The sequence below is a fragment of the Protomyctophum parallelum genome (assembly GCF_964188405.1).
Source record: "Protomyctophum parallelum genome assembly, chromosome: 6".
NCBI classification, from domain to species: domain Eukaryota; kingdom Metazoa; phylum Chordata; class Actinopteri; order Myctophiformes; family Myctophidae; genus Protomyctophum; species Protomyctophum parallelum.
Genome location: NC_139701.1, coordinates 21956358 through 21981419, shown reverse-complemented (window position 1 = coordinate 21981419; position 25062 = coordinate 21956358). Strand labels below are relative to the sequence as shown.

Sequence of the window (25062 nt, the reverse complement as noted above, 5' to 3'; positions counted from 1 at the left end):
CAATATTGTTATCGTAAAAAGGCAATGGTATCGCGATATATCAATATATCATCGATATATTGATATATCGTCTATATCATCAAATAAACATGTCATCCAGGCCGTTTCACTCATATGGATATGAAGAATCAACTGACTGAGAGAAAATGCTAATGTTACTGCTACTGAATTAGTTACATTTTCGCTAGAAACAGACTGATGTGAACAGAGTGACTGATGCAAACGATACAGAGACACCTCCCTGACAATAATGCAGAGACAGCTTGTTTATTTTTGGACCACAATGCTTATTTGAAACGATTTTAAGATGACCCCATGTTATTCTCCATGAACCCCTTGGAACCAGTGACGTCAGGACTTCTGCGCTCTATATTGACTTGTTATTATGCAGCTTTTTGAATAATGTTTAGTTTGTTGCAACACTTATATTTTGAACAAATGTTAACGGTAATATCGTATATCGTATCGATATTGCAATATTTGGCATAAATACAGATATATGACATTTTTGTCCATATCGTGCAGCCCTATTTTGGATCTATTGGAACACTCAACACAGCTGCTTTTTCCTCCTGAAAAGTAAGTGTTTTTGACATACAAGGCTTCCACCCGACAGCGACGTACACATGCATGTGCAGGAAGAATGCAGTGCAGTTCTGCTGCTGCTGCTGCTGGTGGAGGGGAAAGGACAGCAGATGGCAGGGCTGTCCCCGTCGTGTCTGCTGCACGGGAGAACAATGCAGCCCCTCACAGCCCTCATTAAGGAGGGGAAGGGGGATTGCAGTCCACGGACAGCTGGCAGGCAGCGTGCCTCTCACCCGCCTCTCTCCCTCCATGTCCACAGACTGCACAAAACACACATGCACACTCACGCGCGCGCGCACACACACACACACACACACACACTCCGCAATTAAAGTGGCACGGGCCGTGGCTTAAACATTTACCAGGCACATGCAAACAATGGGGCTTCTCCAGGAATAATCATTTATCCATGCTTCAGTTTAAGGAGAACTTTCTGTTGATCACCTGGAATAGTATAGGCCAGCAGACGGTGCCCACACTTTTGTGATTTGAGAGCTATACTTTCAAAATGACCAGTTCAACAAGATCGACTCACCAAAAATATTATAGAGGGGGAAATGGAATTGGTAGGGTTTTGTATAATTACTTTGTAATACTATACCCTCTTGAAACCTCATTGTGGGTTTGAGACACTGACAGTTTTGAAGTCAATCAAGTTTAAATGTATTTAAATTACATATTTTTTAGGCCATCTCATGTGGTCTACCTGCACGATCACAATCTACCTCTTGGGCACCCCTGGTATAGGCTATAATAGAACTTATTCCAGGCTAATATGAGCATGCATTGCCTAATAATGACTGAGAACATGCCATGGGGCGGTGGATAAAGCAAAGAGGAACCTACTTTATGGTTCCCCACTGATAACATCTCTGCCCTCTTGCTGAAGGGCCTACAAATGATAACATGGCCATAACATCATGTGCAAATTGCAATATGCTACATAAAAATATATCACTTAAAGATTATAACCTTTTTCAGAGGGAGAGATAGAGAGCGTGTGTACACTGTACCGTCAGTGTACTTGAATCGTGTAGTTTTGTACAAGTTGATCTATGTCCCATCTATGTCTATGAACCCACTTCACCCCTGCCCACTTTGACAGGCTGGAATGGCTTAGGGTTGACGACAGAGTACAGCATCTTGCAATGGGTCTGGTCCACAAGATTTGCTACAGCACCAAGATATCCATGTACCTGTCTAAATACTTCCTTAATGTCAACGAAGTCCATACCCAAAACACCAGAGGGAGTTCAACAAACCATGTGCAACCCAGATTCGACACAAAATTAATTTCGCTCCGATGCCACCAAATTGTGGAATGCCCTACCAACAGTCATTAAGACATGCAAATCCCTTGACTCCTTCAAAACTGCTCTCAAAGGGCACCTACGAACGGCTGCAATTCGAAACTGGCCCCCGTAAAATCTGAATCCCCCACCCATCCCTTTTCCCCCTCACTGTATGCCTAATTCTAAATGGCCGAGCGGTTGCACAAAGATCCGCCCGGCAGCCCTGTTTAATGCAATTTACCTCCTCTATGATGATTTCCTGTTTTGACTATAGTTGTGTATGTTCATACGTCCCTAAATGTTTTGATGAATTGAAAATGGTGGGCCCTATTGTAAACAAGTGTCGTCCACTCACAGTTAACAGTTTTTTTGTATTGAGTTGTACTTGAATGTACTGTAATTCTGCAAACTCTTAATAAATCAATCAATGTCACAGTATGTGACAAAAAATGGCAGAGAAGCCATATCTCAATTTCAGAATACAATAAAGCAAAATTTCCTGAAATAATCTTCCAGTGTAGCAAATTAACCACTTTAATGGGCCATCCACCCCAAGCATAATATCTATAAATATATAAAAATCGTTCTAATTGAATAACTACGACAATGGTGAAAAAAATAAAATGAACACATCCACAGCGGTGGCCTGGTAGATCTTTTATTTTAAAAATATATATTTTTACATTTTAAAAGGGCTTAAGTGGGCTTAAAGCCATGCATGCAGGCATCTTGCTTGTTTTACATGACAGAGAGAGACAACCAGCTGAGATGGCGAGCTGCTGTTCTGAATCTGAATCCAGTCCTAGTGGATGCCCTGCCCCCTTTTTTTCCCCTGTGTGCTCCGTGGTTCTGCTTTTGATCCCAGAGGGACTTGGAGCCTTTGCATTCCTCACATACCAGCCCCAGCGAACAATCAGCCCTCAGTTATTTATTAGTGCGCTGCTCTGCCTGAGCTGTGCTTCAGTCTGCTCACACAGAGCTTCAGTGCGCACACGCACACAGCACACCACGGTCACAACGCTGAACGCTGCTGACTGCGCGCTTCACACAAGGCACAGAAGGAACGGATAGATTTTGGTACACACGCTTCAAGTTAAATACACTTGAGAGGGATTGCTTCGTTCGTCCCTAATGGAAACATAATTTGGTAAGTTGAAATTTATTTCACAGATTACTTTTGTTCTTTTCTGTAAAATATACAGACTATTCCGCGCAGTGTGATTTTCGCGGTGTGAATTGTTTTCAGGTTTCTCTTTTTTTGGGGCGATTGTATGTTAACAGTGTTGACTGTTATTGAATATAGCCTACAGGTCAACCACGCTTTTAATGTTTACATTTACAATATTAAAGTAAGCTCTGTGGCTGAGCTATCCATATATTTTAAGCATAATACGGGTACGATTCTTGATAAACAGCAGTATGTTTACAACATTAGCCTACCATAATCATCCATGCATTTAAGATTACGATAAAGAAGGAATTTAATTTGGGAAAAATGTATTAAAAATAAAAGCATAAAAGTTCTCTAAAGCATTCATTTACGTGTGTGTGTGTGGCTTTGTTATCTGTAGGCTACATTCCAGTAATCAGTCTGCATTGTGTGTCTGTATGTGTATGACTATGATGAAAGTTATGCTTAGTGATTAAGCAATGGAATCTGCACTCACTGCCAGTGAGTAGGCTACGTACTCGATGTTGCTGGAGCACAAAGTCATCTTGGCTAGTAGCCTAAGATTCAGACTCTTGGACTACTTGGCTAGTAGACTTTACATTTTACACATGTGCACACCTTTGAAGACACTTTATGTTTAGGGGGTGGGTTGTTTGGTATTGTAATGTTGTGGTTTTGGTTACTGACCAAGATCATTTGCTTCTCCATCTGCAGGTCTGTGCCTTTTTTTCTCCCCTTGGATATCCAACCGACCGCCCGCGGACACCCTCTCCACTCATTTCCCCGCTGCATGATTATGAGAACTTCTGAGGAATCTTCTGGCACGGTGCTGCACCGTCTCATCCAAGAGCAGCTACGCTACGGGAATCTGACCGATACACGCACACTCCTCGCCATCCAGCAGCAGGCACTGCGTGGAGGCAGCAGCAACAGCAGCGGCGGCGGCGGCAGTGCGGGCAGTGCGCGTTCCTCCCTGGAGAGCCTCACGCAGGAGGAAAGCCAGTACGTTCAGATGTCAACGCGGCAGGAGCCCCAGGGCCAGGAGCACCAGGGTGACTGCCCCCACTCAGAGAGCCCTGTGTGCCACCTGTACCAGCTCCACGGGGAGGAGTTGCCCACCTACGAGCAGGCCAAAGCGCACTCCCAGTACCTGATCTCTCAGCAGGGGCGAGCTGAGCTGGGAGTCGACCCTTGCGTGGACGTTATGGGGAGCTCGGGTGAGGGTCAGTGGGACATGAAGCGCGAGCATACACGCTCACTCAGCGAGAGGCTCATGCGGCTCTCTCTGGAGCGGACCGGTCCCATAGAGAGCCCATCCATGAGCTCCGCACACAGCTACCCTCAGCTCTACAGTGACACTCCAGATCCCGCACTGGCTCATAATGGACAGGATGGGACCGACCCACGCGGCCCTCCCCCGGAGTACCCCTTCTGCGTCCGCATCCCCGGATATATGCTGAGCCACTCGCAGGAGCACGGGCACTACTACAAAGAGCCCCCTCCCCCCTTCCACTCGCCGCATCACAGGTAATTTAGAACGCTGCCACCAGTCCACAGCAAAGGGAGCGGGTTTGTCACTGGGTCGTTCTCACCTCTGTGTGTGTGTGTTCTTTCTTTTAACTCATTCTTCTTGTCTCCTCTCATCAGGTATGTGTCGACTCATAATCAGGTGGCTAACAATAACATCTACCCCTCGATGAGTCCTGCGGGCTCTGAGCTGTCTGGCATGGCCCCCAACAACAACCAACTTCAGATGGACCTGCTCATGCAGGAGAACGCAAGACTCAGGAAGGAAGTGGAGGCCTACGCAGAGAAAGCAGCCAGGCTTCAAAAGGTGAGAAAGAGAGGCTGGTGTGTGTGGCGGAGTAAAGTGTCACACCGGGGGTGTTTGCTAGTGCTGCCAATCAGAGTGATAAGCTATCTGGTAGTTTTAGGAATAACGCACACATGGGGAGGGGGGTGACGCTGCAATCGTTGAGGTGTGACCGTGAAACAGAATTGTGGACTTTCAATATGCTAATGGTACCCGATAAGATCAGCCTGTCTTTTAAAGCCATTGTGCCCTAATGTATTGCGTCTGGACAACACCACACATATGACACCGGTGAGATGGGACAAACCATTCCAGAGTTTGGAATGCCTTCCACCACATCCTGCTTCTCCTTTGTATGTTGACGGCCTACTGGCAAGTTGCCATGAAGCGAGATGAATGCCTTGACACCTGGGGCCCATAAGTGTCCGCTGAGGAATGTTGATTCCCACTTTTCAGAGGGTGTCAAAGGAGCCGTTAGCTGGCGGGCTTTTACGCGCCACGAACGTGCGAGCCAACGTTTTTTTTTTTTTACATCCCAACGATCTGCTTTTTTTATTACAGAATACTGTTTAAAAGCCACCAATCCGGTATCACATGGGTGCTTTCCCACCCAATAATGACTTAACACTTAACATTTTGTTTCTTTACATGTTTTCCTCCCAGCTGGAGTCAGAGATCCAGAGGATATCTGAAGCTTATGAGACTCTGATGAAAGGCTCTGCGAAGAGGGAAACCTTAGAGAAGACCATGAGGAACAAACTGGAGGCCGAGATTAAGAGGCTGCATGACTTTAACAGAGACCTTAGAGGTGCGTTACAACCACATACATGTTGACAGCTGTCGGCACGTGTGACAAACTGCAATCCAACTAAATGTGTGTGGTCGTCATTAATTATTTTGCCTTTGTAACTTACAGATCGCCTTGAGACGGCTAATAAACAGAGATTGACCAAGGAAGCTGAATCCACAGACCAGAAACGCCATGTGTTCGCAAAACTCCTTGAGCAAAGTAAGTAGAACCATGAGTGTTGTTTTTCCCAAGAGGGAAAGTGTCTACTTTTATTTCCTCTTGAATAAGGCAGAGAAAATTCAAAGAAAGAATTCAGGGTCTAATTACGGGGCTTGATTTGACAAATTGCACTGCATTGTGAAACACGTTCCAGTGGCAGGGACATTAAGTTTCTTCTGGGATGGATTTCCTGCCACATTGAGGTGGTCTGTTCTGTTGTGAGGCAGACGGGGGCCGCCTCTGGGGGACGTTCATTCCTCTACCTCCAATGTGAGGAGTTGCTCTTGGCACTTAAACGCCAGCCATTTTTCATAGCAGCCGTAAATGCGGCCTGGATTCCAGGGATGTTTTTTAGGTATTTCAGGCTGTTCCGGCCACTGGGAATGCCAGCCCACCCCCCCGCCCCCTCGCCCAGACTTTCATAGCTGCAGACGTCCCTCCTCAGGGGGAACTAATAGGCCTGGAGGCTCTGGGGCATCCATTCCCAGCTCAAAATGACCCCTACATTGCTGGCTGTCCTTGTTTGGGCATTTCTTTACCTCAGGCTTTGGACTCATCACGAGTCGGTTGTGAATCCTGGCCTATTGTCCGGACTGTGACACAAGTCTGATACATAAGTATGTTTTGCTTAATGGCGTTTGGCGTGACTACATATCACAGCGAAATTTACTTGAAAATGAGGTGGTCGGTTTTTAAATGTCTGAGTCACATTGGAAGGTTGGCTTTCTTAACGAAATACAAGTCACTTTAATGACTAGAAAAAGTATGATGAGTTGTTTTCTCCACCCAACCATCTGTGAGAATATGTAGTTTTGTTTTGTTTCACATTGTGTTAGTGGAAGCGTGATTGCTTGCTTTCAAGCTGTTTTATTTGATACAAGGTCAAAAACATTGTTTAATGTTTGTGTCCTTCCCAATGGTGCTAATCCCAGCTCCTGCAGGCACATAGCGACATATACAACACAAGTGCGAGAGGTTTAAATTATTTCCTTTTCCCCCTCATGGAATGCTTACATTTTCTTAAAAAAATGCTTGTTTACTTCATACCCTTAGAGGCATTCTGAGGCTTTTCCCAGTACAAAGCTACGTCTGTGTGCTTAAGTGGATAAGAGGAAGTCTGCATTCCCTCCACAGACATGCAGCCCTCTTGTGTAATCGCTCGCTGTCTTAAGTGGCTCCGGCGACTAACGTGTTATTGCACTGTAAATTGTTTCTTCTAGATGTGGACTAGGTTTGATATGAAATTAGTCGAAGTGTCAAGATCTGAAGAACGGCTCTTCTTTGTGTTTTTTTAACTTTAAACGTATTTCTTGAATCAGTGGCTCATTTGCAGGTTAGAACAGGGTCAAATGGAATGCCCTTTAGCTAAATGCCTCACAGCGCTGCACAAAATGTCCCCTGATGGTTGACATTCCATTTAAAACAAAGTTCCCAGAGCATTCGCCTCTCAACCGATTGGCCCCATAATGGCAACTGCATAGACTTGCATGTACTGTATGTCTTTGCCACATAGACATCTGCATATACCTAACTAGTTCTATCTCTCTCAGATGAGGACCAGCAGCGGGAGCGCGAACGCTTGGAGAGGCAACTCCAGCACCTGCGTGTCTCCGGCGACGAGTGGCTGCGGAGGCGTGATGTCCTGGAGCAGGCGCTGGGCTCTGCGCAGGCTCGCAACCAGCAGCTGGAGGAGGAGCTGCAGCGGAAGAGGGCATATGTGGAGAAGGTGGAGCGGCTGCAGAGCTCGCTGGCTCAACTGCAGGCCGCCTGTGAGAAGAGGGAGGCCCTGGAGCTGAGGCTGCGCACACGACTCGAGCAGGAACTCAAGAGCCTCCGGGCGCAACAGGTGGGACCACAGACCGTTATCTTGGGGCTTGTGAGGTCCGTGGAATAAATTAGTTTTGATAGTGCTGCAGATACAAAGAACATAATACACCATCATTTTTTAAAGATAAAATGGCTCTTGATTTTTTCTTAACATCTTCCTCTACTAATGTCTGCCTTTTTTCACCTCCACAGTGGCAGTTCCAGAGCCAGGTGGGCGGCCCTGTAGCCTCCGAGCTGGTCTCTGCCACGCTGCAGCAGCAGCTGAGGGAGAGAGAAGAACGAATCCTGGCCCTCGAGGCAGACATCACCAAGTGGGAGCAGAAGTACCTGGAGGAGAGCACCATGAGACAGTTTGCCATGGATGCCGCTGCCACGGCCGCAGCCCAGAGGTACGTTGTTGCTACACATTATGAAGGATGGCAAAAAGGTACAGGAGGATTACAATTTCAGTGCATTCATAGAGATTACATTAATTTAATTATCCTCTTCTTCGCTAACAGAGACACCACCATCATCAAACACTCTCCCCGCCATTCGCCTGCTAGCAGCTTCAACGGTGACCTGCCGTTGTCTGGTCACAGACACCAAGAGATGGAGAATAGGTATGCAGAACACTCCCATTGCTCACTTAACCACTCATGCCCTATATATATATACACAGGTATGTGTTTGTTTGAGTGTATTTGATACTCATGCCGTATTCCATAAATATTTGTGTGTTAAGGATCAGGGTCCTGCACGCACAGCTCCTTGAGAAGGATGTCGTGATCAAAGTCCTCCAGCAGCGTTCCCGGTGGGAGCAAGGCAGACTGGAGAAACAGGGACTTCGATTGGCCAGGTCGTTTCCTTCCATCAACACGGTCGCCAGCGGCCCAGTGGACTGCACTGCCATGGGGAAAGGTGAGCTCATACGGGTGTACGTGCGAGTGTGTCGGGGTCACAGTTCGTCTTGCCTCAGCCTGGAAGAATGTTGAATCTCAAAATGACATGCGCTATTAACAACTGTCAAATGACAACTGGCAGACTGACTAGCGTCGCCAGTCAGAATGTGCGCTTCCTAAAAAAACGTGGGAGACGACCCTTTGGGTGTCCCTCCTCAAATAGAGAGCATGTTTTTAAACCTGGAATCCATATCGTCTCTCGCTCCGGAATAGCAGGTCCAGAATAGTCGTGGGAGGCACTCAGAGCAGATGTTTGTGTGAGCGTGAGTGTGTGATCTGGTAATTAAACGGCTTCCTCTTTTTGTCTGCGTTTGTAGGGAAGAGCCTCTCGGATGACCAGACGGCTGCTGCTGCTGCCTTGCCACCCCCCTACCAGCGCCGCTCCCTCCCCAAGGCCCTGAGCCGAGACTCCAGCACCCAGAGCGACTTCCCACCAGAGGGGACTGAGCTCATGTCAGACTCCCCCATGATAGCAGCTTCTGAGGCCTCTACCTCTGGTGGGTTCAAGAACCTCACCCACTCGGATGCAGATGTGGTTGAAATCCTTATTTGAAAAAACCTGGCCCGCTGAGCCGCGGCACATTAACTGAACTACGAGTGTTGGCTTGTACAGTCTGGTTAAGACTCTAAAGGCCTTCCTCTGTACATGCCGCCACCAGGAGGGAAACGTTGTCTTCGAGACAGAGCCACAGATGGACATAGGGGAGTTGTGGTGCAGCCATTTTCACATGGACTTAAATGTATTGTTCGAAAAGACAAATCCTGGATGTGTCACAGGTAGGGGAGGAGAGCTGAGCTTTCCCCCCATCGTCTCTGTACACCTCAAACAGTGCCTAATGTTGACGGCCATGTTCTCTCTCAAGTCTTCAAGGTACCTATGGCATTTCTGCATTATTGCAGATGATAGGAAATGGAATCAGGCATATATAATATATATGTTGTGCATGACGTGTTCATTTATAAATATTGTATTTATAACTGCTGCTCCACGTGAACATTTGTCCCGTTTGACAAAAGAGGAAGAAAACGGTGACTCCACTCTAACCGCCCATTTCTGCCTAGCTGCACTTCCCCTTTTTTTATAACGACATTATACAGATGACTCACATTCCCCGGATCTTAAACACAATGTGGCCGAGGCTACTTTGGTCATTCTATAATTGCCATAGGCCCCCCTCTATTACTGTCTCTTCATAAACTAATGGGAGTGCTTAGTAGAATTAGCAGAGGCATGCCCTGCGTGTTTACATGCCATGTTTTAAGATTGTTCTCTGTTACGGCGAGCTTGAGTGAATACTGATTAATCCAACATCAGCAGTCCCCAACTGAAAACGACGCAGTTGGTTCTCTGTTTAATAGCCAGTTGGGGCCCCCTGCTCGGTAGAGGATTTGAGAACTTCCTTTGACGCTGCGGCCCCTACGGAACATGTACTCTAATTTGCTTAAAAAAGGATTTACCGTGTTTCGCAGGGGTCTAATTTTCTAGATCCCGGGTTAATGTGTGTGTGGGCCCTGAGGGGGGGGCTTCGATGGCCACTGCCCGGCGTTCTGTTCCCTTCTGCTGACATGCTGGAGCTAATCTTCTCACATTCCTCTCGGAAGGAATGCTCCCGTTAAAGAAAAAGGCTATCTAGAGTCTGACCCTTCGCCCCTTGTTAAAATGGCATGCATTCAGAACGCGGTTCCTTCATTTGTTGCGCGCCACGGTAGCTGGTTCTTCCACGCGTGTCTAAATCTGTGAGAGTAACACGGAATTGGCCGACTAAATCTAGCCTGCATTTGCCATTCTATTTGTTGTCACAAATACTGTGTTACATGACGCCCCCCGGCCCTTGCTGCCTCTGTTGCTCAAGTAGCTCGCATATCTGCGGTCAAAATGCAGTCAGTGGACACTGCTGAATGTAAATCCCTCTTTTGTGTAAATGCAGAAGTGTCAAGTAGGTCTGTATTTAACTGGAATGTACCAGGATCCAGAATAGTACTTTTTCCAATCTTTAAAGGGGAATATCACTAAAGTTCAGTATACAATATTACACAGTCAGGTATTTTATAATGACAGTGGCCACCTGGTTCGACTTTTGGGGTGTTAATTGGTATACTATGTATTTTCAAAACTATATCTATAGAGTTGGCCTCCTCCAGGATGTAATGAATGAAAAGGCTACACGATCATATTGACAGCACAGACTAGGGTATTGATCTACAACCTAACAATATTGTACGTTTTCACTGGTATTCCCCTTTAAGATTTTGAATTTCAGTTTCTCACAATGTATTTGCTGGTCAGTGCATTGTGTTGGATTCAGTTTCTTTGTAATGTGTTGTGATGTGCCCGTGTGAGTATTTGGACTGAGTTTACATAGTGCTATTTGAAGTGAGAAGTGAGATTAATATATTATACCTTTTTTTTTTTTTCTTCCCATTTGTACATTTTGTATTTGTTTTTCTCTTGAGATGCCAAAGATTTGCATTAATTATTTGCATTAAGTTATATGAACACAAAAGGTTTTGTTTAGATGCCTTGCTCTAGCTGGTTGACCCATTATGATGTTGCTGTGAACTTTTTTGTAATGGAACATTTTGTATTATGCCTTAACATTTCACATTAATAGATTAAAATTCTTAATATATGTCTAAATGTGTCTGGATTTTATTTTCCACAAAGAATTTTGCGACAAGTAGTTCTTGCCATGACCACTCTATTATGCAAACCAAAGTGCGAGTGTGATTGTGTGTGTGTGTGTGTGTGTGTGTGCATGTCTTTGTGTGGTGGGACCATTCTGACTTGAATACAATTACAACTTTGTACAGCCTGCCGCTTTGAGTCTACTGAAAAGCATTAATGGTGCTTAACTCTGCAGAGAAAAAACAACTCCACCTGCTTTACTGTTGGCAAGCAACCTGCATTTGGGGGGGGGAGGAGGGGGGCAGTATTAATCCCCCCCCCCCCCCCCCCCAAAAAAAATAAACCCCAGACCTGGGACGAATGCTAAGTATGTTCCTTAGTTTAAATGATGAAACAAAGAAGCTCTCTTAACGTGTGTGTGTGTGGGGAGTGTACCTATGTTCCCCAGGTTCTATGTTCCCCTGAAAAAAGGTTCTATGTTCCCCATTTAGCTATAAAGGTTCTATGTTCCCCATTTAGCTATAAAGGTTCTATGTTCCCCATTTTCCTCTAAAAAAGGTTCTATGTTCCCCGCTCATCCAAAAATGTAGGAAATATTAATTTTGAATTTCGAATTAATATCGTCTCTACACACATAACGGAACATAATGGGGAGAAATTACTATCAGAAACCTGCCCTTTGGGCGACCTAAGGGCACCCTGGTGACCATCTTGGTGGTATAGACTAGAGCAGTGGTTTTCAACACCGAGTTCATTATTGTCTCCACCAGGCCGGGCCTAAAATGTTTGCTAATCAGTAGTAGCTAATCAAGAGGCAAACTAATATTTTTTGTGCTGTTTGCTTTGATTGAATTAAGTGTTAGTGTTGATTATCATGTAACAGTATTAATCTAATTATAGTAAACTAATACTATTATACTAAAAAAGATAAAGATCAAGGTATTAATCTAATTATAGTAAACTAATACTGTTATACTAAAAAAGATAAAGATCAAGGGAAAAGAGACCTTTATACATTACAATAATGTTTAAAGTTTACACATGTACAGTATACAAATAAACAGGCCAACGGCATAAACAATATTAGTTTGCCTCTTCTACATAAATGAAAGTTACTGTCGCGCGTGCCAAGCTGTCATTCTCTTTATTATATATCGTACTATTTATTTACTGTATTTCCCACCACGGTGTCGCGGCAGACTATCCAGAATGTATCTTCCACCTCGGAGGAAACTCTGGTAAGGCCGGCAGTGTCGGTAGGCCAATCAGAGGCAGGCGGGGCGTCGGACATAGAATCCAGGGGGGCAGTCCAGGGGCAGTCAGACAGATATTTTGTGAAGCCACTAAGGAAATCAGGACTTCCTGAAAGTGCATAAAATGGCCTGTGGCGCTGTCATTGAGCCCAAAAAACCCCATAGCTCCATAGAGTACCATGTATTTGGGCCCAACTTCACCTAGACTGTATTACCTTAATAAACATGGTCATGAATACTTTCTGCTTCCAGTCACTAGTTTAAAGTCTCATTTCTCATGTCATAATATTCATTTTGGAAAACTATGGTCCCATTTATTTAAAAGATGACCATAAATTCGCGTATGTTCTGAGGGGCGTGGCTACCGTTACAGTCTATGATCGGGAGCCACCCCCGCTCGAGTCAAAATAAAAACCAACGAAGAAGAAGGGGGGAAGTCCCGCCTCGTTGTCTGGGCCAGCCAATGGCCAGCTGGGCCAAAACGGATCTACAAAGATGGCGACTTACAGTTCAAGGACTGACAGGCTTCATTTTATGTCCATATAAGACCCGGAGAACGCTTTGTCCATATTTATCTATGGTAGAATCTTAGCGTAGAATAGGCGTATGCCTCCTGCCTACCAGTGACATCATTGTCAGGCTCCCCCCCTTTTCCCTTTTTTTTCATAATAACATGTTAACACGTGTGTGTGTGTGTGTGTGTAAAGATCTTGAGATATCAATAGTTTTGACTAAAATGTGGTGCTATAGTTTGGGACCTAATTGATGAATAAAGCATTATTTGAACCGAACTGTAATACAGTAATACAGTAAAATGTTAATCCAATATATGCAATACAGTATATCTGTCACGGTTCGTTACGTGTTATGTTTAACTTGTGTACCTTTAATTTTGTAGTATTGTTTTGTGCCCTCCTGTCTGCCCCTGTAGTTCTGTACCTGCCTTGTCTAACCTGTATTGTGATTAGTCTTTGTTTTCCACCTGTGTCCTCTTGGTCCCCCAGCCAATCCCTGTCTTGATTTTGAGTTTTGTTTCACCTGTGCCTAGTTAGTCTGTGTCTATTTATACTCCCCTGTTTGTTCATTTCCCTTGCTAGTTTGTCACTTAATGTCAGTAGTGTTCAGCTCCTCATGTATCCATGATTTGCCTCCTAGTGTATTCCTGATTTATGTACTTCAAGTTCCGTGTATTCCTTGTGTTGGTTTTTTGGAATAAAACCCTTGCATTGAAGCTCATCTGCCTCCGCTTATCTGTCTGCAATTGGGTCCTAATTGCTCCTGCCCTTGCACTGTGACAATATCTCCCTGCTCTTCCAATGAGATGTAAGTTGCACATCTCTCTACAAAGTTATTTGAAGCAGACAGTGCACAGGATTGGACAATAAGCAATAGTACAATGTATTTCCTATTTATTGTAGTTTAGAATTCAGATGTCGTTGCAATTGCCTCTCTCCATCAGGAGAGGAAGACAATGGACATACATCTTAAGGATTGTTTCTTTAAGTTCATGCTTCAATTTCATAGACGAAGAAACGACCAGCAAGTCAAAAGTTACCCCACGCATACCAGGCGAATGACTCCAGGCACCACAGGGCTTTTCAAGCTTGATTTAAGCCTATCATTTATACTTTGTGAATTGTGATGCGTTGAGAAAATGTTGACACTTCATGATCATGTGAGACACGATATTTCTTTTCAGCTGAATGTGATGTGACACATCACTCAACACTTTGTTGACAAAGCATAAATCAGGCTTTAGTCACACATGCACCAGGGGAGGTACAGCTGGTGCGCTAGGATGTGGATACTGTTCCCAAGCTGTGGGCCATGAGGAATATTGCACGAATATTGTCACGCGGCGCCTCGTGATATCACGCCTCCGTATATGGTCACGCCTCGTGATATCATATATGAAGATCACAACAATGACCTCATCAAACCCTTTTTTAGCCATGCATGGAGAAGACTGGATCATCATCACCTAGATCTGCATACACATACTGTATATGGAGCCGGCCAGCAACTCTACTCTACATCTGACCTCCTTGATCCTTTCCGACCCATCCTTCCTCTTCGATGTCTCCCTTTTGACTGATACCTGTCCATTCAAACTGTAGACGGGCCGCCCCGAAGTTATTAGTGCAGCCGCGCCCGGCAGCCAGCAAAAACTATCTGACCGTTTTTATTTCAACACAATGATCCAAATCGGAACACAATTGATCAATGATCATTAAAATCACACCCGTGTGAACTGAGTGGTGCAATTCCGTGTGGGTGTCCCCGGAACGTCCAGACCCACAGGAATGCGCCCAGGGTGCCGGCCCAGGTTGCCCAGGTTGCCGGCCCCTGTGTCCAAAACGGTCGAGTTACCATGTGAGGGTCCCCGGAACATCCAGACCCACAGGAACACGCCCATGAGGGCTAGCCGGTACAAGTGTGGTATTCTCTGTCTCTGTCCCTGCTCTGTCTGTCTCTGTCTCTCGCATGCATGCTCCACATTGTAATTAGCAGGCAACAGTGCAACACTCTCTCTCTGTTTCTAGCTCAACAGCGCCACTTTGGCACCTGTTGGTACCCTAAACTGCATATGGCCCACCCATCTGATCACTTAACACAGCAGCCTATCAGCTAGGTCTTCGTCTTCCTCTTTACTTGTGCTGCTGGGCTAGAGGCGATGATCTTAGTAGTATATGCTGACTACATTGTTGTGAGTGGGCAATAATTAGTTCAGTTTCAGCATTGTCTTACTCTGCTGATTATTCTGCTTGAGTGCCAAGGTAAAGTCATACCAGGGTAAAGCCCGGAAAAGCAATAAAGCAGTAAATACTAAATAGCCTAAAGACTATTATAATGTGATGTGTGTCAGCTATAGCTGATATGACATCACAGAATTGGTCTACTGTAAAAAATCATCAAAAAGGCTGAAAAACTTATACTCATCAACATGTCCTAAAAGACTGCATTGAAGCTTCTTGCTTTCAAACTGTGCTCTTAATGAATTTCAATTTGTGTTATTTGGGACCACAATTAATAAATTCTCCCCCTGATCAGTACCAAAATAACATACTTCACTTCACTTTCATGTCAACGAATCATTGTTCTTGTTTAATGTGTCTTTAGTCTATAGTATTATGTCCATTGTCAACGATGCCTGGCCTTGGCGATGCATATAGGCCTAGTGTCCAGCCAATGTGTGCATGTCCTACCCGTCAAATTTGAAAGTAGGGTGTCCACCTCCAATCACTGCAGATTGTAGCCTATTAACATACGTTATTAAAATAATGTTATAGGTCCTGGGTTTTAGCTTTAAACTAATGCCATCCATGTTTATATTCACACAATTCATCATTCTTGTTCACAGATTCTTTACATGACATTTTTGAAATAGTGCCATGCAAGTTCTTAGCTTATAAGGTCAATGTTTGACTATGTTTTACAGGGATTCATGAAAACCATGGTACTTTTATTACATTTATCCTCACTTCAAATTTCTATGGCCCTAGCATTTTTTGCCAGCCCCATTAGTTGTAATAAAACGAAACTCTCACAACGTGAACAGTGTTGAATGTAGGTCTACTATGATTCAGTTATGAATTAGACACACTGAGCAGCACATGGAATTTGGCCTACTAAGGACAACACCCCCACCAACATCTCACAACTTGCAGAGCAACTAATTTAATGTGTATAGCTTTAAATTCCGATTTTACGGGGGCCAGTTTCGAAATGCAGCCGTCCGTAGGTGCCCTTTGAGAGCGGTTTTGAAGGAGTCAAGGGATTTGCATGTCTTAATGACTGTTGGTAGGGCGTTCCACATTTTGGTGGCATAGGAGCGAAATGAATTTAGTCCCTTGTTTGTGCCGAATCTGGGTTGTACATGGTTTGTTGAACTCCCTCTGGTGTTAACATTAAGGAAGTATGTAGACAGGTACATCCCATATCTTGGTGGTGTATCGAATCTTGTGGACCAGATCCATTGCAAGATGCTGTACTCTGTCTTCGACCCTAAGCCATTTAATGTTTGTTTTTGGCTTTCGCCTTTATTTTTTATATTTTATAGCAGGATAGACAGTAGGCTGACAGGAAATGGGGAGAGAGATGTGACATGCAGTGAAGTCTGTCGGGATCGGGAGTCGAACCCACGGCACACTAATCTAATGTTAACTCCATAGACACATACAAAACAGAAAAAGTACAAAAATCACGGCACTAACTAATGTTTGTCCTCTGTTATGTTACTATGTCAGTAGTTGTGAATTGTAATAAGACTGCACCTGTGTCAGAGCAAATTCCTTGTATTTATACCACTTTTGCAGCAATGGCTATTCAGCTTTGACTTTCAATATGTTTTTGCCTTCTTCACTCTTTTCAGCAAGCTTGCGATGACATTCCCTAAATGCCACACGTCATCTCCCTGCTGCCTTTATTCAAAACAGATGAGGGCCATTTTTCATAGCTCTGAAAACACAATTATATACACCATCAAATGGGACACGTGTAACCTCGTTAAGTTCAGCTATTTGCCGTTTTTGGGGCCCATTTGGCTTAGACTCAGACTGCTTGTATTTTCAATTCCGTCATGCAACCACTAATGCCAAAACAGTTTGGGGGGCCAATGCCCCCCTGCATAACTGAGGGTGATGCTGGGGATTCTATAGGTGAAAGGTTATGATTACGTGACTGAGTGCACTGCCAAGTCTGAACAACTTCACGGAGGGAGGTTCATTCCTGTCAGCAAACCCAAGTTTCCTTAACTCATGTTCCAGCTATGGCAGCCAAGACTCTATGCATTCCATAGACGTCTGGGGGTTTCCAAGAATTACAATGATTGTTGTCATAAGGTACATAACTCAGAGCTATTGAATCTATGACAGGAATCTTATCAGCGTGACTCAAGATGTGTGAATGATTTTCAGTTTCTGAAAATTAGTCTTGCAGAATCAGGACAGACTATGCATTTCTGGACATACTGTAGCATATGGGTTTGGCATGGTCAATAAAGAATATAGTAGAACAAATAATCTGATGTTCCTTACTTCCATTCTTGGCATTTTTACATTTGTGCGGTTTCAGTCTGTTTACTTACATTCTTGTGCTATTATTGCATCATCCATCTTTTAAGATTGGTATTGTCAAGCAAGTAAATCAACTATTAAAAGGACACTTAAGCCTAATTTGTACTTTGTCGCATGACAGAGTCCCTCGCCATGCAACATTACAGATTTCAAACTGACAATGCTATGTCATGATGAAGTAGATTAGACTTTAAGGAGCAAACTGGTGGCCCCTTTTTGGTGGCTCTTGAGACCTTTTTTTACACTAAATCCAGTGAGAAAACTCTTGGAAAAATAACTGTGGAGTGCCATGTTTTGCCTTAATTTCCATGGAGATTCCAAAACTTCCTGCCTAGAGCAGTCATGGAATGTGCCCCCTCCCCACGTCCTTACTTTTCCACATAAATCAGGGCAGTGGCCGCTAATTTTAGGCTTGCTATTCAGATGAAGCAAACTTCTCCGACTTCACTATAGCAGCAATTTAATGGGCTGCTTTTGGCAATAGGAGTGTGCTTCTCCTAGTAGAGTAGACAAAAGACAACAAACACACAGTCAAGTGCTACTCTCTACCTCCTGGACCACTCTGCCCCCTCCCTCCCTCCCCTCTTCATATCAGTTTCTCTGTTGCAATGTTATCTTGCTCTACTGCATCCATGCAATGTTTTTTTATCCAGCTAATAGTAGGCTATTATATTCTAGTCATATAATTAGCTATTTTAACCTTTATTTGCATTAAACCCCCAAGCCACTCAGTAAGCATACTCTAATCTAATTGACCCCCTTCTTTTCTAAAGTAGAATTCTAAAGTAATGATTATTTATTTAGTAGGCCTACACACGCGCACATACTCACAGATGTACACACCTCCATTTTATTAACCATATTTCTTTGTCTATTATAAAAAAACATCTAGGCATCTATCTCAGGCAGCTATCTCAAGATGGATGCCTGAGGAAGGTCCATTACCGGAAACCTTTCCTTCCTTAAAGGAGAATTCCATGCTAGAAGGCTTTCTTACCTTTATTTGTAGTTGTTACGTCCCCACAAAAGAGGTCCAGGTGTCATTATGTGCAAAAGTGCATTATTGGCCATTTCCCCTAATATAAGCCCTCAATAGAGCGTCGCAGTCCCGCCCCCTCGAGAGACCCGGAAAAGAAATCGCCGTTCATTTTCCTCATAGACTTTTCAGAAAGTATTTATTTAAAGACGTTTACGCCACGGACAAAGCCAACTCTTGTCGTGACAAATCATGTCAATAAACACAATGTTTTGGGCCAAACAAATAATTATAAAGTAGAAAAAAACGGCAGGTTACAACTTTTTTTGTTGTTTTTCTTCTTATAAAACATTGTGTTCATTGTCATGATTTGTCACGATCCGAGTTGGCTTTGTCCGCGGCGTAACTGTCTTTAAATAAATACTTTAGGAAAAGCCTATGGAGAAAATGAATGGAGAATCATTTCCTGGGCCACTCGTTGTTCTGAAAGGGGGAGGGACTTTGACGCTCTATGGGGGTTGGGTTTTTGTGCTAATTCGCTTATTTCCATCGAAATAAGTAGTAAAGTGTGCTCCTTGGGATACTATTTACATTATGAAGAGAGTATATATACAAAAACAAGAACTGATCAATTACCAGTGGCTGCCTTATAGCTCCAGTTTTGTGCTATGAAATGTAAATTATTTATTTTGATCTAATCCAGTGTGCACGTGACGACGTGCACATGACATTTTAATTGCCTTGTATTTGTCACAATGCCTTGGCCTACTACAAATGGAACCATATATATAACAATAAACTCTGATGGAAATACAAATGGACTATTTGTATTTGGTTGTATTTGTGCACTCTCAGGTAGCATATTCTCCAAGCCATTATATGTCGCTCCTCACGCGCACAGCTGTCGGTTGTAATATTGACATTGGCTTGGCAGGTACAAAGACCATCTCTCATGTGTGATCGCCGGGTCCAACGGGGGTCCCCGCGGAGGTCAGTATGACGATATGTCAATCTCCATGTCAAAGTTTTCATGGGTATTCATAGACCAGTGCTTTTCAAGCCACTGGTAAATGTTTTTTTTTTTGAGTGATGGAAATAAGTGAATTAACACCCCAATGCCCCATTCAATTCAATGCAATTCATTGAGGGCTTATATTAGGGGAAATAGCACAAAATAACACCTGGACCTCTTTGGTGGGGACGTAACAATTAACTACAAATAAAAGTAAGAAAGCCTGCTAGCATGGAATTCTCCTTTAATACAAGTTTTCTCTATTGAGCAAGTGAAGACAGTGTGCAGGTTCTCCTATTGTATCTAAATGTCTGCTATACCAATGCACCACCTGTCCCTGAGATGAACTAGGTGTGTAAAAGACTGGTTTATAATAATACTGTATAAAAGGAGACTGCCACCACCCTTTTTCACATAGGGACTAGTGAGGATATCAACAATGTTACCCAAAATTTACTCCCCACCCCTGTAGATTAAATAGCCTGAAGAACAAAATAGGTGGTTAATGTATGTTTTGTATTAATAATCTAAAGCCACAAAGGATAGCTGGCATGGCCAGACTAATATCAGATGTAAACAAGTGTAATGCTTAATTGGGTCGTCCACTCACAGTTAACAATCTTTGTATTGTGCTTGAAATGTACTGTAATTCTGCAAACTGTTAATCGATCAATCAATCAATGTGTCTGGTTTCCAGGCTAATATGTGACTAGTAACTAAAGTTTTCAAATAATAGTAGTGGAGTATGTAGTGGAGTATACTGTAAGTATAAAGTATTGAAAAATGGAAATACTCAAGTAAAGTAAAAGTAACTGTAATCAGGTACAGTAGCTACTAAATGCACAGTTACTTTAGTTTCCACCACTGCCACCTTTGCAGCATAGACATTAGTCTAGGAGGGAAATAATATCCTTGGTGAAACATTTTAATCGCTTCTTGGGGTGAGCCGCAGGAGTTCACTAGTCTGTCTGGATGTCTAGGATTGTCTGTGGTTTAGTTTACAATGAGTCAAATGAGCTGCCTACCTTGTCGAGATTGATTCATCATCTAAACTTCCTAAAAGAATACAGGTGTGAGTCATGTTTTGTGAGAAGATGTCCATTTAGAGGTGTTCTTTTAAATACATTGATTTTGTGCTATTAAAAAACGTTTAGTAAAAATTGTTACTATTATCATCATTAACTTTTAGCAGTGTGCTGAGAATGTTAGCTCATACACTTACATGTATGCACACAGTTCTTGATTGAGGGAGGGTAGGGGTCGAGTGTTACTCATTCACTTCCATGCCAGTCAGGGGGAAAGCACGCTTCTGTAATCTATACAAGGCCACTGCTGCCAATACAAGTGATTTATGGTAAGCTGTTCAAATGAATACAATAACAGGAGTGAGTAGAGAACACTATACTCTGCTTTCTGATGATGGCTACCAGGCACAACAACAACCAATCAGTAGAACAGTGTGTGTAATGACAACTCTTGGCAGTACAAAGAATATGCAAAAACTGAAAAACAAAATATGCATTTCACAGCCTGTTCCATTTCAGTAACTGCAAACACAGTTACACACTAGGCAACCTCTTATTGACATTTCCCAATGCCTTCCCCTCTTTCTGTGAATAAAAATTTCTCCAGAACTGAACGATGACCTTGATTGTTTCTCAACCTTCATTAGTTTCCCAATCCTGTATGTCTGCAGCCATATTCAAAGAATGCTTGCTATGAGTGTTTCACAAGTTCCCAGTTAAAACAACATACCATACCAACAGGTGTATGTGGGCGGGTAAGTACAGCTGGAGAATTTAGAGTTTGTTCACACCGTTACCACTGTAGAATGCAAGAATCAAAAGAGACCTTTTAACCCATTATGTCCCAGGTGTATGTATCTACTTTGCTATGATGGACCTGCCTCCTGTGGAATATTAGGACTGACAAACAAGCTCTAAAAATGGGTGACATTATGCCGTAATCATATTGTGCCTCACTGGTGACTTCTATTCATCATGTGTTGTGGTATCAGGGAGGGCAACAATGTCAAATCTTAGGTTTAAATTCTCATCATGGTAAGGCCCTCCTTGAAAGCCATTTCCTTTTTCTGAAGACAATATGCCAGTTGTGAGTTATCCCAATTGGCACTGATTCATTCCCTCAACAGTGTGTGCCTTCCACACTGTTGAGGGATTCCAGAATCAGAACACCTGTTTATATTGTGTATTTCGCAGCCGGTGATGGAATTGATTAACCATATATGAACTCCCTATTCTGGGCATGTCATAACTCTGCGAGAAATATCCTATTTACAAGCTTGATGTGCTGTGAGCTTGTAGATCGGCTAAGATATTTGGTGTTGAAGCGAAAACATGTGGGCCTAGTATAAACTTCTGGGAAACTCCGGTAAATGAAGTAAATACTGTAAATATAGGCTTAAAGGGCCACTTCACCCCTTTTGCAACCGATCTTATTTTAATGATGTTTGGGAGACAGGAAACACTTTCTTGGGGTTTTTATGTGGGTAATTTGCGTTTTTAGATATTTCAGTATTTCAAAGTGCATGTCCATGGGCTCCATGATGTCTCCACTGCTCCTTGTGGATAGGGGGAGGGCTGTCTTACTGAGACAACATGTAGTCCAGGAAGTAAGTGAGCCCAGTGTCCATGACATCATGGACACTTCGAAATACTAAAATATCTAAAAACACAAATTACACACATAAAACCCCCAGGAAAGTGTTTCTTGTCTCCGAAACATAATTAAAATAATATCTGGTTGCGAAAGGGGTGAAGTGGACCTTTAAGTGGTTAAGGCAAAAATCCATACTGTAAAACTATGAAGATTCTAATAGTTTCAGATTTCAGTATGTGTGCCTGCAGGCTAGACAAGGATATCAAGCAACCTCATCATATGCTGTTTTACTTTTGATCCAAAGATTTTCCGTAAGGGCAAGTGACAGAAATAACACATACCACCGTGAAAAAAAAAACAGCTTTGGCCTGCAGATCACAAATACCTAAAGCCAGGCCATGTATTCAAGATATACAGTATATGAGTTATGTAATGGTCCTCTGAATGTGGGAGTAACATGATACTGATGCCTGGGCCTATTGACTGTAATCTGCAGGCTTTTATAAATGTATGTCCAAATGTCCCCAGATCTCCTTGGTCATTTGGCATCAGACACTTTTTTTTATCTTTAACTTGGACTAATCTGCACCAATACTAAACTGTAAACCAGCTTAAGTTTGTATTTTGCTAAGATAAACTATAGTTCAAAAAGTTCAGTTCAGGGTTCCTTGTATGGATAATAATAAAAGAAAAGTAATAAAAGAAAAGATTCATACTCAAGAGAATCACATTGCCTTGTTGTGAAGATGCTAACATTTTGATGATAGTCAAGGGTCAATATTTAGAAATCAGCTTTGGCACAAGTTGCAACTAAAGAAAACAGTATCTAATGTAGGTTTTGGCTGGGTCTTCGGCTTATCAGCACTCAACAGTGGCGAAGCCATGTAAACTTCTGTGTAAATGTAGTTCTCAAACACAGGAGGAGACTAAGATAATTGGTTAAGATCTTATCAAACAAACCCTTGACACGCAACTAGTGACAAGCCTTGGATGTGGCAATGTCTCAGGAGTGACCATCTGGAAACCAAAAGGTTATCAGTTCCATCCCTGGCTTCTCCTGGTGTGTTCTTAGTTGTTGTTGAGGTATTGCCAAGTCATTTGCACATTTATGGCATTTGTTCTCTGCATGTAAACCATCTGAACTATTAGGAGCAGTGGGCAACTATTGAACAGCACCTGGGGAGCACTTGGGGTTCAGTGTCTTGTCTTGGGACACATTAGATCAGTGTTTCCCAAACACTGGGTTGGGACCCATTTGTGGGTTGTGGATACATTGTTATGGGTCACGACTCAGTAAATATTCGGTTACTGCATGCAAGCAGACACAGGCAGCGCTGTTGACGATCGCACCAGGCGATATTATATTTAATGTATCCTTTATTATAGATATTTAAACATATTAGCGTGCTTTTAGATCACATTTTAACGCACTGATGTTATTATATGCCTTTATCTTCTGGATGATTGAACCTCAATGGAAACGGTGCCACTTGTGTGTGTGTGTGTGTGTGTGTGTGTGTGTGTGTGTGTGTGTGTGTGTGTGTGTGTGTGTGTGTGTGTGTGTGAGAGAGAGACGCGCAACTTGGCCTGTTGTAGGGCCACCATGAGGCTGATTTGAAAATTGTCAAGTGGCATTTCTTCCTCAGCCTATAGTGGGAATAGGCATGCACGGGAAGCCGTGGCTATGCACGGCTTGGGATACACTGCCATGTCTTCCTTCTCAGAATGCATTTCTTTCATGTGGATTTCAAGGGATTCGATTTCCCAAAAGTCAAATCAGCCTCATGGTGGCGCTACAACAGGCCAAGTTGCGTCACACACACACACACAGTGCGTTAAAATGTGATCTCGATGTGAAATCGATTTGTTGGGAGCTTGTAGATCGCCTTGTTCTTACGGTGGTCCCTGGCTCAAATATTTTCAAATTAGGTTCCGTGGTCTATAAATACATCTCAATTTCAAAAATGTTTGAGAACGAAGCTGGCACAGGCCTAGATAGGGTAATGAGTGACAAGAATAATGAATAATAAGTATAATGAGAAAACATGAATAAATTGAAACAATATCAAAATGGCATCAACAATATAGTATACATCAGATAAAGATCCAAATAAAAATGGCCAATATAGGCCTATTTGTATAATTAGTGTGGTTTCCTTGTGGGATTTACTGCTTCCACCAATTATTTCATACTGTTCTTTTATGATTTCTATATCTGTATTATTTAGGAACATGTTTTTGTGAATTTGTAGAAGGCTGCCTTCTGTTAAAATATTCAGTTGGCTAGGCTATGTGTGTCAGTCTGTCAGACTCAAAACTCTGGAATCCCATTGTTTCATTTGTTTTGAGCAAGTAAGTAAGTACTTTTTCCCCCATTCCCCCACTGATTTAAAACCATAAAAAATGTGTGACTTGCTATTGCCATCTAGTGGATTATGTACAATATTGCTATTTTCCAGAGCTGCTATTTGCTATGGCATACACAGCATTAATTGGTTCCCAACCTTTTTATAGGCTATAAAGTACCACCATAATAACTGATGTTAAAATACAGGAACGTAAACGCACTTTATGTTCCATTCCTAAGCCAATAATGCTGCTGCTCTGACAAAACTCTGTATAATCAGTAATCAGCACAACTGATGTGATTAATCCGTTCGCAAATCTTCTATTAAGGTGTGCTCAGCTGTCATGCTCATTTCAGCGCGGCTGGATAGCTTGGTCAGAAGAACTACATGTAGTAGCCTAATATAAATATTTCATTCCACCTTTGTCTTTTTGGCCTTTGGCTCTAGAACCAGTGGTTGGGAAATTTGGGAACCTCTGGCATACAGGATTACTAGTTAGTTTGCGGCAGCATTGA

At 43.0% G+C, this 25062-nt stretch overlaps 1 protein-coding gene across 1 annotated transcript; it reads left to right on the top strand.

Moving 5' to 3' along the window:
- The first annotated feature begins 2839 nt into the window (after window positions 1-2839).
- amotl2a (angiomotin like 2a) lies at window positions 2840-11264 on the top strand. The gene is made up of 10 exons (XM_083767208.1): window positions 2840-3024; window positions 3763-4575; window positions 4696-4882; window positions 5525-5669; window positions 5778-5870; window positions 7421-7716; window positions 7890-8086; window positions 8198-8299; window positions 8422-8597; window positions 8956-11264. Exons 2-10 carry the CDS (start codon window positions 3839-3841, stop codon window positions 9189-9191), a joined length of 2169 nt encoding a protein of 722 aa, XP_083623334.1. The 5' UTR covers window positions 2840-3024; window positions 3763-3838; the 3' UTR covers window positions 9192-11264.
- Window positions 11265-25062: the final 13798 nt, after the last annotated feature.

Excerpts from the sequence above, each read along its gene's own strand:
- amotl2a (XM_083767208.1), top strand. The coding sequence starts at position 3,839 with ATGATTATGAGAACTTCTGAGGAATCTTCTGGCACGGTGCTGCACCGT. Across the intron at positions 4,576-4,695 it reads TTCCACTCGCCGCATCACAG|GTATGTGTCGACTCATAATC; the intron begins GTAATTTAGAAC and ends TCCTCTCATCAG. Across the intron at positions 5,871-7,420 it reads CGCAAAACTCCTTGAGCAAA|ATGAGGACCAGCAGCGGGAG; the intron begins GTAAGTAGAACC and ends TATCTCTCTCAG.